A 17,728-nucleotide genomic window follows, 5' to 3' on the forward strand; every position below is an offset into this window, starting at 1 on the left:
GCGTGTACATTTATTGCTATGAGCGTTTCCTTGTTGCTGTGCCCGCACATTAGCATGTTAACTGTGGAGGCGGGGAAGGGGCGGTGTTTCCCTAAATGAAGGAATAGGCGCTTGAAAGAAAGGGAATTGCTCCCACCCATGGCTGAAATGTAGCTACTGCTTAGCATTTACTGCATGTGCTTATTTCCGCAAAATACCATTATAATCCATAGATCCTAACAATTGGGTTCATTCTTTATGAAAACACTGCCCAGCTGCTGGGACTTGAATCAAAGATATGAAGTGTCAGTCACTGGTGTGACTATTTGAGCTGGTTTCTAGATATTCTATGGTATGCCTTTGGCTATTTGTCGGGGGGGAAGATGTGTGAAACTGATCTGTAAATTGGGAAGCATGCTTGGTTTAGCTGGATGATTCTGTGCACCTAGGTGCTGATATTGTTTTGATATATCACAAAGGTATTTTTATCTTAGTTTTATAAAATAAAAGTTATAGGTGTTTCCACATACATGTACTTAGCATGAAACTAACCCTGGATTAATGCAATAAATCTGCTTCTGGGAAACAGTTTTGCGTTGCGAAAAATCTACTAAACCTAGGGCAATATAGAGGTTAGGTAGTGGTTGAAATATAAATTAACATTTTTATTTTTCTGCTGTAAACAACCCTCTCAACATTTTCACCCATGTTTATTAGCCTGTACACTTTGAATCTGGATCAGGAATCCCTATAATAGAATGATCTGTGGCTGACAGTCTGGTAATTTGGCAGTCCTTTTTGGCCTTTTATCAGTAACCTTTACTCCTCAACTTCCTCTGATATTGTTTCTCTGCACTGTTCTTATCTATCTCTTAACAAAACCTTGTTTGCCGCACTGCTATGCATACTCTGGAAGAACACTGCTTTAATCTCGTTTTACATCGGTTTCCCATTATCTCACTTTAATCCCTTTCCTATTAACTCATAGGAACATTTTATTTTAAAAATATCTTTCTCCCTGTGCTTAAATCTCCAATAAAAAAAAAACTTTTGTGACATGCATGAATAATAAAGTGATTTATAAACAAGGATGTTTACAATAATTTGATTGTCATTCATCAAAGAATTTCTTAAGGGGGAATAATCTATAGGGTTTTATTCAGGTCAGATTAATTTCAACAAACCAAATTCAAATGAGGTATTTATATCTTGATCTAAATGAGGATATGGAGGTTTTAATGTATTCAAATAATGAGGTTCCTCATGCAACTCAATAAGGATTTCTGTATGTATGAAATATTACTTGGATTATAATTACAAAATTTCTTAGTTCTGGTCACAGACCTCTGCCAGATGTGGGGAAAACAACGGAAATGGAGACAGACAGGGCTAATCCTGCCCTGTTATGCTATTTGGAAACCCCAGTGCCTGAAGCGTGAGAAATCCACTGCTGTAAAACCAGCTCAACAAAGGAGAGAATCTGCCTTTTTCTTTAATGTCGCATTCTCAAGGGTTTGCTTTTGATGTTGGTTGTCAAAATGGTTTACTAAAATGAGAGTGACTCCAGCCATATGTGTCTTAGGAACAGATCTCCTTCCTGTCCCCCAAAGATGGAACTCATTATACAGTTGCTACTTGGATTGACATAGCTTTTCAACTTCATTTGGTCCTTTATCAGTTCCCCATGGCCTAGGTGGGCCGTAGGGCATTCAGCTGACCTAAGTAAGGATACAAGTAAGTTCATTCATTTTGTTGAAATCTATAGTAAATAATTATTTGCCAGTAGAGGAATTAATACAATGTTGTTGTTTTTCAAAGAACAGATGTGATACAGGCTTTTCTTTCAATGTTCTTGAATCTATTTAGCAATATTAAAGTCAAGAGTGCAAAAATCCAAGCACACAGAAGACACTAAAATAATTGGGGTTTTCATTGGCACTTGGCTGTTGAAGAGGGCAAGAAGGATGTTTGTCCTCCTCCCAATGGTACAGCTGTTACCCCTCGCTGGATCGTCACCTTGTAGTGGTGAGTGGGCTTGTGTGTTCCAATGAACCCTATGAGCAATGCTGTCGGGAGTCATGTACTCCCAGCAGGGTCACCCATGGCGGTAAGGTCAAGGGAGAGGAACCAGACAAAGAACGATCCAAGAATGTCCTCAACGGCAGAACAGGCAGAGGATAGCAATGTGTATGTTACAACGGCTGTGAAGGCGGATGAAGGCTGCAGCAGATAAAAGACTTCCAATCATCATGGTATCCATGCCACTGGATCAAAGCCTTATTCCTGTCAAGATTGTGTGTTGATCGTTGTGCACCGATCTCCCCACATAAAACAAATACATCTTCCAACAGGAGCACCTGGCTGCTGTCTCTTCTTAGCCCCTGCTTTATTCCTATTGCAGCTCAGTTAGCTCCCTTGGCACTGCCAGTGCACCTCCTGTGCAGCTTGGCTTAGAGTACACTCTAGCATGGCGGAGCTGAGTTAGGAGCAGAGACAGGGAGCTAATAGTAGACAGCAATTCAGGATGCACCAATAAGAACATCAGTCCTCCTCTCACTGGTGTGTTCAGATCTCCATCCCTTCCTTCCTTCCTCTCTTCTGACCCCTAGAAAAGTGCTTGTGACTCCTTGGACTTTGCAAACAAAATAAAACTCAAAGCTGTATATAAACCCTATTCAGGCATTCTAACCCCTCATGTGACGGAGAATGGGTACAAGTGGGTTAGCTTTGTCTTGGCGTCGCTGCCCCTTTTATCCCCCCCCAAGTTGGTGGGAAAACACCAGAAGCAGGGAGCCTTTCCTACTCATGTAAGCTTCCTGCAGGATTTAAAACCCCAATCTCTCAGGGCAATAAAGTATGTGGGGGGCATACAGAATACAAGATGCACAAGGGAAAAGCTGCACTCTCACACACCCACTTTTTCAAGGGGATTTATACTGGTGGCTACTGGTAGATTGGGACACTGCCACATTGAGAATCCAAAATAAATGAACAACAACGAACAATTGAATATACAATTTTCTGTCCATTTATAACAGTGGGGATGGGGGGGCTCTCTCATTTTATCATCACAGTAGAGCTCTAGAAAAATGAACAATAAAATGAAAAGCATGCCTATTTGTACAGCTGATAAGATCTTGTTTGTTTTTGATACGTATCTGAAATTTGAAAGCCTCATCTTCCCATTACTATAGGAATTCTTTTGAGAAGAAAAAATCACTAATCTCTAAACTGATTATTTACCCTGGGAGCACAGTGATAGTGCATAGCAGAAGGCACCAACCTTTTTGGACCAGAGGACACATTTAAAATTTGGAGAGAGTTGTGGGAGCACCAGTCACAAAATGGCTGCCATGGGGGCATGGCATAACACAAAATTAGAGAGTGGTCTTGCTGAAGTTGTTCCATACCATTCCATAGTTTTTCCATACTAGAAAAAGCTTGACCTGTACAATTCTTTCTGTCATACAGCTGTTAAACACAACAGAACCCTGTTTTTCCCCAATGCCAACCCTAAACCAAAGCCTAGGCTGCCATCCTTAAAGTAAGCCCCATTAAATACAGATATTTATGCCTGAATAGACATATATACCATTGTACTGTAAGTTAACTATACAGTGAATTCCTAATAAGTCTCTGGTCTTTAGCTCCTGCAAAGAAGACATGCTTGAGCCTCTTTGCAAAGTTTTCACATTTGCCCTTTTGGGGGGAGAGGGGGAGTCTTTAACACTCACCCACACTTATTGAGTAGCAGTATTTGCAGAAAATAACTTCTAGGCACTACCTGCTCTCAGGTGACCCGAGCACAGGAAAGATGCATCCTGGTTGATAGGGAAAAAGGAAGGCTAAACTATGAAGATTCCAAGAACTAGAAAAAAGACAGAAGCAGGAAAAGTGCACTAAAAAAGAGGATAGAACAGTAGCTCTGATTTCACTTATTGGCTAATAACACTGACCAGGCAGGAGCAGCCAGGCCGGCTCATTTCACATAAATAGCTTAGAATGGTACCTGTACATTTTGCTTCATAACCTTCTTTCTAGGGAGGCCAGAGACTTACTTTTTTAAAATGAAAGCTCAGATTCTGGGCTATCTGCTTGGGGGCACCACTGAAGGTCTTCTCAGGTGCCATGGTACCTGCACTGTACAGGCTGGTGTACAGTAAGAATCTGGACTATGGCTGCAATCCTATGCATGCTCACGTGGATTAAGTCCATTGAACACTGGGGAACTTCTGAGTAAATATGCCTAGAATTAGGCTGCACAATGGAGTCTGAGGATACTAGTTTGCTATGAAGGTATTTTCTGCATGCCATCTAACAATCTAGATCAACACTGATTGAGTTACAGTCATATGAGAGATATCCCTTCTCTTTACTTACCAATGGCACCCTGGAACTTAGGGTGAATCAAATGTTACACCAATGCATAGTAGAGGTCACTGAAAAGGCTTGTGTGTGGTGGGTTTCCACCATAGTGTTTCACATTATGGATGGCTCCTAGTGCCAGTGAGAACATTTTTAGGGCAATCTATGTGACAAACTGATTACAAACATTTGGTTACCTGTTTGGTGTGCCACTACAAAGAAGCATTTTTGGAAGCTTCAAGTGAGGAATGAACATCTGAATTAGCTCTTCACTTGCAGATCTTTTTTATTTCTGAGCATTACAGCCTCGCTGAAATTCACAGCTATGTTGTAAGTTGCAACATTCCCTCCATATTTTTTTTAGATACAAATGAGCCGGCTTTTTGTAACAAGTAGTGCATGTTGAAAGAAGTGTGGTTTCAAGTTGCCTTTGATGGCTGCTTTGTGAATATTATTAAAATAAATGGTACAGCTTTGACTAAGTTTTTTCAGTCAGTAGCTTTCTAAATTTGATGTACGCTATGTAATATTTATTGTCATTTGTATATTTATAACCAACTGTTCAGCTCTCCAGGGCACTCAAGGCAGCTCACGATATTGTGGCTATAAACAGAAAGTCAGTTTGCACATTTGGTTGCTTGCTCATTTCCACAAATCACTGCTCAGCCATGATCTTACTCCTTTTTCTGTGAACATTTTTCACTTGAAGATGGAATCATGGAACTGCATGAGTTTGAGACTCCAATGTTGCAGTGCTCAAGAGGTTAAACAACTCACAAACAGCAGTGGGCAGAAAGGAGTTAGCAGAGCTGAATGTGGGAACTGACTTGGGGTGCAGTGCTTATTCTGAAACATTGTTATTCTGTTATTTTCTAAAGAACCATAGTTGAGGACTAACTGACATTGTGTTCTCAAGGGAAATACAGCTGTCCAGGATTACTTTATCAGAGATAATTATTCATTAACTGATTTCTGAGAGCAAAGAAAAGTGACACACAGCCTGCTAAAACTAACTTGTGAGATTGCATAGTTAAATGGAACAAACCATTCTGAACCCACTGCTGAATGACTGGAACAACGTAACAACGTCAGCAAAAACAATGAAGTGGAAGCCACATCTGGGTTTAATTTCCAGTACTTTGACTTAAAGGGGATAGAATGAGAGGTTCTAGACATCTAAGGACCAAGAGTTAAAACAGAGTGGTAGTTTTGACTAATCAATCTAAGACTTGAAATATATTAGGAATTTTTAAAGAAGAAAAAAGGCAGAGGGAGAAAGGGCAGGAGGGCAATGAAGGAGGCAAGGCCCTGTTACTGCTAGAGAAAATAACTCTATTTTCTTTGTTTATATTCTTTTAGTTAGTAGGTGATCTCTAAATATAGCACTGGATTACTTTATAGTAAAGAGGGTAGAGCCTTGGAACATTCCACAGAAAGCATTTTCTATCATGGGAAAGGGCAGGGGAGAGACTATGTACAATGGCAGCAGAAGGGAGGGTTAGATTGCAATGTGAGAAATACTGGCGTTCATAAAAGGTGAGAAACACACAGAATTAAATTAACAAGGCAAACACAGCAAGAAACAAAAGTGAAACAGAAACATACTCCGGAAAAGTATTTATTCAGAAGGACCAAAAAAGAAAAAAAAGGGGAGCAATAGAAAAAGTTGCAAAATGTTGCCAAGCAAAGCTGGAGAAGAGTTGTTGGATGTTGGGGACTTCCTCCCCACCCCATCATAATTGGAGTATATTTTTCATTGACCAAGATGCAAAACGCCAGAAGTCAGTCAATGCACAGCTTTTTTGATAGGCATTGCTCTCCACATTTTCATCTTGGCAAGAATTGTGAGGTTCCTCCAAACCACAATTCCGGAGTATATTTAGCTACTAAAGCTGCAGTGCACACAAATGTCACATTCCCATGAGTCAACCCATTTAATATCCCCCCTCCCCATTTCTTGCATCTCCTCTCAAGATATTCCCCCAAGATGCTTGCACCGAATTAAAAGCTGAACATATGGATGTGACATCATCAAGGCGTCAGTGGCAAACAAAGCAGAAAGTGGCTTAATCATTAGTACAATTAAAAGCAAGTCATTTTTGGGTAGGGGGAAAAAAAGGAGAGGAAAAGCACCTTCCACAGGAATAACAGGACCACAAAATAACACTAAGAAAGCACTTTGTAAAATAAAAATATAAGGCAAGGGGAAAAAAAACACTTTTGTGAAGGAAAATAAATCCACAACCAAAGTGAACATAGGGAAGATTAAGCATAACTCTTTTAAATTTTTTGCATAACAATTCTTTCCTTTGCCCTCAAATAATAATAATTTGGAATATCAATCTTTTTTTTTAATTTGCCAGCTCAGTTTGTAGTGGGCAAGGGAAGGAGGGACAGCACACAGATATATGATAATGGTAAACAACCATGCAGTCACCTCTGCCACCATTGTTTTTTTTTTCTCTCCTGTTTTAACATGTACAGACTGCTTCCAGCTTTGGTAATATTCCTAATTAGGCCCCAAAGAATCCGTGATATTTAAATAAGCAAGTCAAGTGCTAATAAAGTCTGTCTGGTAACCTTGTCATTAAGAGGATTCAAGTGAAAACAATCATGACGCATCAGCTTTACACTGGGGATATTTTGAAATTTGGAAGGAGAATGCAATATGGCTCGAAAAGTAGCCTGCTTAACCATTAGGTCAACTGCTGTGCAAAGTAGTAGTGAAGTGTAAAAACCACAAAGAACAAGGAGACTCTACTAACTTTGAAAGATCTCTGATGTTTTAAACTAGCTATATCAACTGTTGAAGACTTTTTGATTGATTAATCTCCTGTCTCTTAACCAAATAATTAATTGATTAACTTTCAATAAGTGCCCATGTGTCTAAACTCTGCACCACTTCTAGATCCAACTTTGTCACTGGAAGCCAAGGCAGCTTCTATGGCAAGGAGAGCCTTTCATCAACTTAGGCTGGTGTCCAGCTGCAGCCTTCTCTTGGACAGGGATAGCCTGACCAATGTTATTCATGCTCTGGTAATAACTAGGATCGACTACTATAAATCAGTCTGTATCTAAGTCAAACTATAAGGAAAGACTATTGTCTTTGAATACTGCCCAGAAACTGCAGTTAGTTCAAAATACAGCCACCAGGGTCTTGACTGAGATTGGTTAGGGGGAACATACCTCGTCAGTGCTAAAGAATTTTAGTTGCTTCTGGTCCATGTACAAGCACAATTTAAAGTGTTCGTGCTTACCTTTAAAACCCCATGTGGTTTAGGATTGGAGGAACATCTCCCTTACCAAGCTGTCTGTGTAGTGAGGTAAACTTCAGAGGATCTTAATTCAGGTGCGCCAACCACTATTATCATTATCATTTCAGCACCAGGTAAATATAATTTTATTCTCCTAATCCTTCTAATGTTTTTTTAAAACATGCTTTTATTTGTTAAATTTTATTTTTGTATTTTATCCTGTTTTTGTAAACCACCCTAGAAGCTCTGCTGAAGGGAAGTATGTAAATCTTTTAAACAAACACAACTTTTATATGCTCTTCTTGAGATACTGAAGGAACTGTGTAGCAACTTACACTTTGATAAATCAAAATGTCTGTTAGAGTAATTTACTATAACAAGACAAGCCTCAAGAATAAATAAATGAGCCCTTCATTAACCACTTAAAATTTTTCCTCATTTAGAATTAGCACCAACTAAAAAGTTTCATGCTGCAATCCTATATATACACAAGGGTACTGAACTAGGAGTAAGTCCTATTGCACTCCATGGGGATTATGTCTGAGTAGACATCAATAGGATTGCACCGATTAATTAATCAATGGTTGATTACAATGGACATACTGTGCAACTCAGATGTCAATGTCTACTCAGATGTCAATGTCTGCTACTAGACATGTCTACTCAGAAGTATGCCTCATTGAGTCCAATGGGACTTAGGCTATGTACACACCATACATTTAAAGCACATGACTTCGCACAAGGAAGCCTGGGAATTGAATTTGAACTCTGAGGGGGAAACTACAGTCCCCAGGATTCTTTGGGGGAAGGCAAGTCCTTTAAATTTGCTTTAAACATATGGTGTGTATGCAGCCTTACACCCAGATAAGTAGGCTCAGAACTGCTGCAAAAACTTGACCCAAAGTGCCCTTTCCTCACTACAAAACTGTCATCTGAGCACTGCTGCTGTACAGCCCTATTCTTTACCTGTGGAATTCCCATATAAGTCTCACTGCAATTAATAGAAGCTGTGTGGTAGCAGCGTTGCAGTGGATTTTGTCCTAAAGTCTACCCTGGAGAAAGAATTTTCCCACAGCGGAGAAGATTAAAGGACATTGTTGTTTAATTCATTTAGCTGCAAGCTCAAGCCACTTCAACCAGAGTAGAACTCTCAGTGCAATTAAGGGTACTGACTGTAGCAAAGTACAGACAGAAGCTGATGCTCCCTGTTGAGAAGCATTAGAGGAGCCGGACCCAACTACTGTCAAGATTTGAACATTTGTGATTGCAATCGCTCCCCATGTGAAAATAGCCACTCTCTCTTGTTCTGAGGATCTGCCCTTTCAATGATGTGGACTATAAGTTGGAATCATTAAAACCCCCTCCACATTCACTTGAAAGATTAATTAAAATGAAAGTTTCATTAGAAAATAGTTACTGCTGCTTTATAAGCAGCTGTTTGAGACAGTGTATATGACAGGGGTGGGACTTTTACTGGACAACTTAAAAGAACTTGCTTGCTATTTGCTCACAGTTGTGACTTTGCAATTAAAATAAAAAGCCAACATTTGAGTTACCAAAGAAACACCCAAAATGTTGACATTATAGGTACCTTTTTGATGATAAAGAAGGACCCCCAACCACAATGGCAACAGCCATTTCTGCCGTAGCCATTCATGGGCTCGTTTGCTCCATTTCTTCACGCACAATCCACCAGGAAGCAAGGCCTATTGGAATGAACTGGAGCACTGCAAGTTGTTATTAATGTCAATTGGACTTGCACAGGGGAGCTTCCTGGTGAATTGTATGTGCTCCTCATTTCAGTGGGTTTTCCATAACACTATTAAGCGGTTTGAGCATGCAGCTTAAATGAATTAAACATCAAAAGTGCTTTCATGCACTCTGTTGGAAGGGCAAAATGGTGAACAATGTAAAGCTGAGGGTCATCTTCTGTCACCATCATCACCATCTGATCTAGCTTAAAACTCTCCCATCTTGTTTTCAAATATGCTCAAAGTTTATATGCTTGCATTTGTTCTGTATGGTTTTCTTAGTCACTGAGCAGCCAGAACCAAATTTTAAAATTTGTTACTTTGCTTCTGCCTTGGTGTGTGTGTGTGTGCGCGCAAGCGATAAGCTTTTAATTATAGGGCAAGAGTTTTATTACATGCTACTGTGCTCCAGCTGGAAGCAGTTATACTGCAGTCACTCCCCTCCCTCACCACCACAGGATGAATGATTTCCAAGGCCTTACCCTTCTTGTCTTGGTGGTTATGGGATGAGACGGCCACATATGGATTTGTGTTCTCAGATGAGCCCACTGGATCCTTCCAATCGAGCATGCGCCCCCTAGCATCGTAGCCCTGTTGGGCTGGAGAGTCTGAAGTGGTGGTGCTGGGAACTAGGGAACTGGAGTGTCCTGTTTGCATCATAAATACAGTTAGGGAAAGGGAAAAGCAGCAGCCTGGCAACAAGCAACATTTCCAAAGGCATTTGTATATCATTTGAACCTTCAGGATCAATGAAGGAAAGTACATTCTTAAAAGTCAAAGAGTTGTACATGTTTTCAGCAAGATGAGACACAACATCTGAGAGTGTGACAGGACAGTTTATGGCAGCCTTCCAGATGGGTTTGATGAGTCCAAAATATTTGGAGGGCACCAGGTTGGTAAACGCTGATTTTGGGGCTAAATGGGTTAGCTGAAATTTGCTTCTTGGAGCCAAGGTTAAAAAGTTATTATGATGTATGTGTAGCTTCTGAATGTTTCCATGATGAAACTGTATTTATGAAAAGCAAAGTACTGATCAAGGAAGTTGAATACTCTGAATGAAGATGAGTAAAGAAAAAGAAGTCATATGCAAAAGAAGAAAAAGATCAGGGGAATGGCTTGTACTGTTTTCCTCTGCTTGTCTGATTAGGGTAGAGAGAACCGATGCGTCTGGGCTTGGTGCATGGAGCCGCAATAAAAAACAGTAAACCCCTAATACTGATATAAATAAAAATGGCTTCGCCTGTCTCTTGAAAGAAACAAAAGAGGGGTCTGTATAAATAAGCCTTTCTAGGACACAAGTTCTAGAGCCGAATAGGAAGGTGCCTCACCCAGGTCAGAGTATTTCTCCATTTAGCCCAGTATTGTTCACTCTGACTGGCAGTAGCTCTCCAGTGACTTCACTCCTTTTTTTCTGTCCCAAACAACCTCATTTCAAAAACAAATGAAATGTGGGGTGAAAAGATTTCAGAAAATATGGGACAGGTTTCATACAGTACATCAAGGTGATTTGTAAAAAATAAATAAATAATGAATTGTGCCCAAGAAAAAAACAGGATGATAGTCTGTCTTTGTGAGTATTGGGATTAAGTGTCCCCTCAGAATAGGCAGGGTTCACTTCCCATGGCTCGCTTAGAGCAACAAAGCCTGCCTCTAAGGCAGGCATACGGAACCTCTGGCCGATGAGCCTAATTAGGCCCATGAGGCCTCCCCATTTGGCCCACGAGGATGTTTGGTCCAAGCCATACCCACCAGCCCTACAGCTGATGTCATTGTGAAGTTAGGTGATTGACAGGTGGCCATCAAACATGGCCTGGAAGGGGGGAATTGAGATAAGAATCCAGCTTGCTGTCCAGATCTATTTCCCCACCCTAAGGGGTGCTTGAGATGATCAGGAAGTGGCAGCATAGTTAGGCACATTATGGGCTCAAGAAAGTCAGATGTGGGGGAACAAAGACTGTAAGCAAGAGGAGAGGAAAGACAGCTGGATTTGGAGGATGTATGTGCATATGAACTCAGTGCAGAATGACAGAGGTGGAAGCTATTCTTCTTAGACACATGAAGGTTTCAGTGTGGCTTAGGAGCTCATGCCATCCCTTATATATCAAGTTCTCATATATGTATCTAGTTTGTAGGAAAGCAGGTTAGATTCATAGTGTTTTACTGTGGCTGGAGCCATCAGATGCAACAGCTAATCATTAACATTATTAATTTATAGAAACGTACCAAAGGCTGAAGAATTGCATGGACAAGGGCACTGCATTATTCTTTATCTAGTGTCACAAGGGGTGCAGTCCACCAGTGCCCATTAAAAATGAAACATAGGATTTGCCTACAGGGTTTCCAAAATAATTCTTTAAATATAATAATTCCTTAAATTGGGAGTGGGTGGGGGAGGGGAATTTTTTCTTGGCATTTGGGAATATACTAGGGTGCCTAAAGATGTCTATAGAGTTGCGGGGGGCGTAGTTGCTGGAGATCTTGGTTTCAGTCCTTGGATGGTTTTGATGCACTTGTTGCCTTGTATATTAAAAAAAATCAATGAAAACATATGGCTCTGTTGCAACAGAGCCATGTGCCCACTTCATGGATATCCATAAGCAGGAACTTCTAAACACAAAGACAGTGAAGAGCCATGGACATTTTTATAACCTAAGTTTTTCATGATATTTCCCTGCAGTCAGAGCACTTTTGGTGTCCCACCCGCCCAACAATTTGTTTACCTTGGTATATCACAAAATCTTGCTTAGCTTTACAAGGGATGCATTTCTCAGAACGAGAAAGCACTTAGTTGCATCTAAAGGTATTAGAAGTGGATGAAACTGCTGCCAAATAGTCATTTTTTATACCTGGATTTAATATGCATTTTCTACCCACATTCCAGTAGAAACTTTCAGTTTAGCGGTTTTCAAAGGGCCATTTTATGGTTAAGCTGTACGTATGGTTAAGGAAAACCTTTTCTTAATACGGTAATCTAGGGGAAATATTTGCCCGGGGGACACATTCTCTGCAGCAAGTGTTCCTGAACCATATGCTTCAGCTATGTGGAGAACTCATTGATAATGGAAAGCTATAGCTAAGTTAAAAAAAAATTAATGAGTACCAGATGGTAGTAGGGCAAGGAAGCATTTCACAAAAATGCGAAAAATCAGCCTATTCACTCTGTTACTAATATGTTAGTCTACTGCACATTGAGAAATGATTTTCTACATGTAATCAAGATAAATGCTCTTTTACCTCAGTATGAGAAACTACATCATACTATTCTCTTCCAGCAGATCTAGCCTTGCAAATGCTAGCTGCTCCCTTTTTGGACTGGGTGAGCTGTCCCAGCAGCCAACCTCTTTTGCCAATATCCTCGAAATACTGGACTAGCCCAAAGCTGTGCAACTTTCATTGCCTATATAATGCTAATACAACATATAAAGAGTTGCCTTATGCTAAATCAGCTCAATGATCCATTGAGCTCACTGCTGACAAGAGAGTTACGTTTTCCAGGATCTCAGACAACTGTATTACCCAGGACTGTTATGTTGCGTTCTTATTATGTCTCACGTATGCAAAGAATAAGCTCATTTACCGGGATATGCCTCCCTATCATTTAGAACCCAGGTATAATAAAGGAAATTGCACAGTGTATTCTGCACAGCAGAATGATTAACTACAAAATGGTAAATTGCAGGCTATGGGAATACTTGCAAATAAAACAGTTCAGGGTTATGACCATTATAGTAAGGAGTCCTTAGTATTGTTTTATTTTTTACATGTGGAATGTCTAGACCGGGGGGGGGAAGCAAACTGGGTATACATAATCAAATATAGTCTAGCTCAGAAGATGCCTTCAGTTTAATTTCTCAGAAGGAATTTAACTGAATTTTCCTTGTAATAACGATGATGATAATTTACTGTATTCTGAAAGTTTACTATAATCTGTTTGAATCACCACCACCTGCTTTTTTCAACTGCAGTTTAAAAACATGATTCTTTCAGATTTTAAAACTAAGCCTGCATCATACTACAACACCATATTTATGACATGATTGATAAAACTTTGTAGTTATAACAGTATATGAAGAAGAAATTAGATGAAACCAGAACTCTGAATGACAAGCATCTTGAAAACTTTAAGACAAGTTGTCAGTTTGCTCTAAGAAATGGCAGATATTAAAGTGCTCTACATACTATTCAATTAAGTGACTAGAACAATCTAGTGAGACAATGAATAGAGAAAGTTAAGCCAACACTACAAAAGGAGACAGGATGTGGCAGTAGCAAAATGAGGGCCTGATTCACTAAAACTGATGCTTATGAAAGTAAAATTTTATAGGAAGAAAGCCTGTTTTGTCCTTCAGTCCCTGTGCCATGTGAATTTGACTTTTTGACAAAACAGGTGCTTGGCATGGTTGGTATAATTATTTTGGATATGGGAAACAATTGTGAATAAAAGGTCAGATGCTCAGTTTTTTCACTTTTATCACCTGTTATGTAAATTATTGCAGGAACTTATCTGTCAGTGCAGATGCAAAAAACAAAACAAAACAAAAACCCAGAGCTGGAATAAGCAAGGAAGTGAATGCAAAGGTGGAGAAAACCATTCATTTCCATGGCATTTGGGAACATAATATGGTATTTTCCTCTGCCTTTTTACAGAATAACCCTTCTGTACATTTGTGGAGGTGAGATTGCTGATGGACCAACTGCCACATCTATTGCTTTGCCATTTCACTGTCGGCAGAGCAGAATGCCCCAAAGTTTTCCTTCCCACTACAATGGGAAGGAATTAACGTCAGCCATGGGGCTAATGTCGTTTTCATGGTTTCTATCAGTGTGTTTGGGAAGTTGGTCTGATAATGCTTCAAGTGATGCTATGTGTTTGGATGTACAACATAAAAAACCTTTCCTCATTTACAGATTGGAAGCTCTATATTAAAATGAAACATCATCTCCCATGCAAAGCAAAGGTCAGACATCTCCCCATTGGTCTTCCTGTGTTTTCATTATTATTCTTGCACACAAATGTCAGTTGCAAATTTTACAACTCCAGATGGAAAACAAGTTTAGCAAAAACAACTGTTCGCTTTACTAATAAAAGGGCTGACTGTGTTACAATTATTTATGTGCGAATGATCTTTGGTTCTGTTAGATACGTATGTATTTTGAAGGTCAAGTTCTATTTAACTGCCCTTCACCTGCTACACAGTAAGAGCAGAATTAGAATCAAAGAAGGAAACACCATGTTTCTCTTATAATGCAAATGGAGATGTGTGTGCGCTCACTCCATCCTTCATCTGCTATTCTAATTCTCCTCTGTTCCCCTGCCCCTCAGCCAGGCTCACCTAGTTTGAGAATGTGGCTGGTGAGTGGTGGTGGAGGGGAGAACCAGTGACTGGGGAGGTGGTTACTCACTTCATATTCCTGGCCATTGATCCTCTCCCACGTGTTACCCACCTGTACATTTTTGTTACCTTGGCAAATGTGGGGTTGGGACCATTCATTTACCAATACAACATCTAGTTCTTCTCTGTGTTTCTCTGCTGGCAGATGGCCATTCCTGTTCATGATGGGGCAAATTTACCCCACCCCAATAGAGAGGAAGTCTCAAGAAACTTCCTCCCAAAGTGAGGGGGTGGAATGAGATTTCCTTGGCCCTCTTCCAGAAGGGCTGGCAGCCAGATATTTAAATCTGTGCTAACCACTCCTCAGTCTTCCTTCTTCTTGCAGCACTCACTCTCCCACCTTTGGCAGTGTGGGCAATGTTAGGACTTTTTTGGGGGGGGCATCCTTGATTGACCTACTGGGTCCTCTTTTTTTTGCCTACTCCACACTGCCTTGAATTCTAATTGGCTGTTTTGGGAGTGGTTCATTTTGCTTGCTGCTCTTATTGACTGGTATTCAGTGTGGACAGGCAAGTGGATTGTGTGGTGGGCACTCTGCGGCATCCTAATGTGAAGAACACTTTCCAAACACCTTCCATTGCTGATTGGCTTGGTGGGTCCTTGGGATGCGTATGCTCTTTTGGGCCTGGTTTATACACCCTAGTGAACACTTGACAGCGGGGGTGGGGTGCACAGGTCAGATAGTCATATCCATGGTTCCTCTAGCAGGGGATGGACCGTTTGCCTCCCATCCTCCTCTTTGGGCATGGAGGCCTGATGGAGTGAATATGCCCAGAGGAACCGAGGAATGTGTTCCTACCTGACTTACCCTGAACACACCTCCCTGCACTTTAATTGGCTGTAGATCTTAATGTTATATAATACAACCGTTTCTACCAAATGTTATGTTTCTCTTCCATCTGGGTGTGTGAGCAAACATGCTATGTGATGATGTGACATACGGGTTTCTCTGTGGTGCCCCACATCTGAAATGCCCTCCCTTTGGAAACATGCTTGGCACTGACACTTTTTCAGCATCATGTAAAGATGCTCCGGCATTTGAAGGATATTAGAACACTGACTGATTGATTAAGTCTTAAACTAGAATGTTCTCCACAGCTGGAAAAAATGAACAATTTTTCTACTGTAAGGGTGAGTTTCAATTCCACATGGAAGACATTTTGAGGCTTCTTTGGACACAGAAGGCTGAAGTACAGATGTGTATTGAAATGGATGGGTTCCATACAAATTATCACATGCCTAAAAATGACTACAGAGTCAAAAACCAAAGTTTCTCTCATTTTAAAATATGCTTAATTGAACGTAAATGCTGTTGAATTGAGTGAGACTTGTTTCCAAGTAAATTTGTTGGGAATTTATATCCTAGAGTAGAGATAGTTGATCAACAGCTGGATCTAGCCTCTGGGCAGTTTTATCTGTCTCTCCAGTGACCCATCATTTCTGAATCAAGATATGAATAATAAAAAATTCATAGGCTGGGGAAAAAAAGTTTTCAGGCTCTTGTGTATGCGTAAAGGGAGAGATATTCCACCATTCAACATTAATTTCTTCTTTAGATTGTATATGCAACATATAAATCAACACATTTGTAGTTAATGTTATGCATCAGCTCAATAATTGTGATGCCTTAACATTAGATGGCAGCAACGTGATTATGGAGCCTGACCATTCATAAGTGGTCAGTTTATGCGGCAAAATATGCTCCCAGTTCTAAGACCTTTGCCTGGAGAAGCTGTTCCTCTCCTAGCACTTCCTTTTCTAAAGTTCTGTAGTTCATGCAGGTGAGTTTCCAAGATATTTGATTGTAGCATGTATTAAGGTCAATGAAATAGACCCCCGGGGGGGGGAGAGACAGACATAACTGTACTACAAGGAAGAGAAGAGAATCTTGTATCAGTTTTGTGAATTAGGCCCCAAAATGAAAAGGGCTACATCTAGTTTGGGACTGAAACTACCAGCTAACACAAGGATTTGAGGAATAATTTTTATATACACCCCCCCAAACTGACCATACACTGTAGTGTAAGACATTTCATGATCTGATGAAGTAGTTGAAATGTCTATGAAAAATAAATAAATAAGGACACAATGTTAAAACAATAAAAATATGGAAATATTTGACAAGATTGTAAAATATATGATTCCTCCAAAATTGATCTGCACAGACAGGTATTAAAACAATGTGGCTAGGGAATTTCCTTACCATTCAGTGCTACGAACGAATCTGAAAAAAAAGAGAGAAAGGAGAGGGAGGGGAAGGGGAAAGAATTATTTCTAACATTGTTCTAAGTTGTCTATCCACAAAACCTCACATAAATCCTTGCTATGATTCATTCTTATTGTGTCAGTGCTTTGAGCTCCTATTTGTGCTGATTATCTCATATGGTTTTATAATAATTATAGTTGTATCTTGCCTTAGGTGATTTTTTGCAAAGAGAAACGCAGGGCTCTTGAATCCAAAGAATCCTGTCTTTGAAGAGAAGTCAGTTCTACTTGTGCATAGAGTGTGGGGATAGTTCTGCCCCCGTGCCACATTGGATGGAAGGCCTTCTCATCATCGTAACAACCTTTCTGGGAGGTGTGAGGATTGCAGCTTGTGGGAAAACCAGTGACACCCTTCCCTGTGAACAAGTGGAAGTGCCTTCTGCTAGGTTTGGATCCCAAGCCATGGCTTACTGGCTCAATATTTAAATGCACTCTTCAGTATTATACAGTTATTGTATACTGTAGTTTTGATTTTTAAATTGTTAGATTTTCTTAGAGACTCTGACCTGAACAGTACGGTAACTAAAACAAACAAACATATGGGTCATCAAACAGAGATTGGTTCACAGAGTTTATTTATAATCAGAGATCTTATTAATGAGAATTCCTATAGACATGAAGTTCTCTTTGCATTATCAAAGCTTAGTTGAAGAGAAAAGGCCAGAAGTGAATTGACAAACCGTATGAGGGAATTATGAATAGAATAAAGAGAATCACTGCG

The 17,728-nt window shown here is 40.1% G+C and overlaps 1 protein-coding gene and 1 long non-coding RNA gene across 8 annotated transcripts in view; one reads left to right on the forward strand and one right to left on the reverse strand.

Moving 5' to 3' along the window:
- The window catches only part of LOC133383607 (uncharacterized), a 93,041-nt gene that overhangs the window by 60,783 nt on the left and 14,530 nt on the right, over window positions 1-17,728 (forward strand). The gene's annotated exons all lie outside the window — the stretch shown is intronic.
- SEMA6A (semaphorin 6A) overlaps window positions 1-17,728 on the reverse strand; it is a 221,121-nt gene that overhangs the window by 22,480 nt on the left and 180,913 nt on the right. For 6 of the 7 annotated variants that reach the window (XM_061624534.1, XM_061624543.1, XM_061624561.1 and 3 more), the window contains 2 exons: window positions 16,946-16,966; window positions 9,832-9,996 (listed from right to left, as the gene is read on the reverse strand). In XM_061624534.1, the coding sequence (XP_061480518.1) occupies window positions 9,832-9,996; window positions 16,946-16,966 (186 nt within the window). The remainder of the gene's footprint in view (window positions 1-9,831; window positions 9,997-16,945; window positions 16,967-17,728) is intronic. The other variant, XM_061624586.1, reaches the window with a different exon arrangement.

This window comes from Rhineura floridana, chromosome 1 (genome assembly GCF_030035675.1).
Source record: "Rhineura floridana isolate rRhiFlo1 chromosome 1, rRhiFlo1.hap2, whole genome shotgun sequence".
Classification (NCBI taxonomy): Eukaryota; Metazoa; Chordata; class Lepidosauria; order Squamata; family Rhineuridae; genus Rhineura; species Rhineura floridana.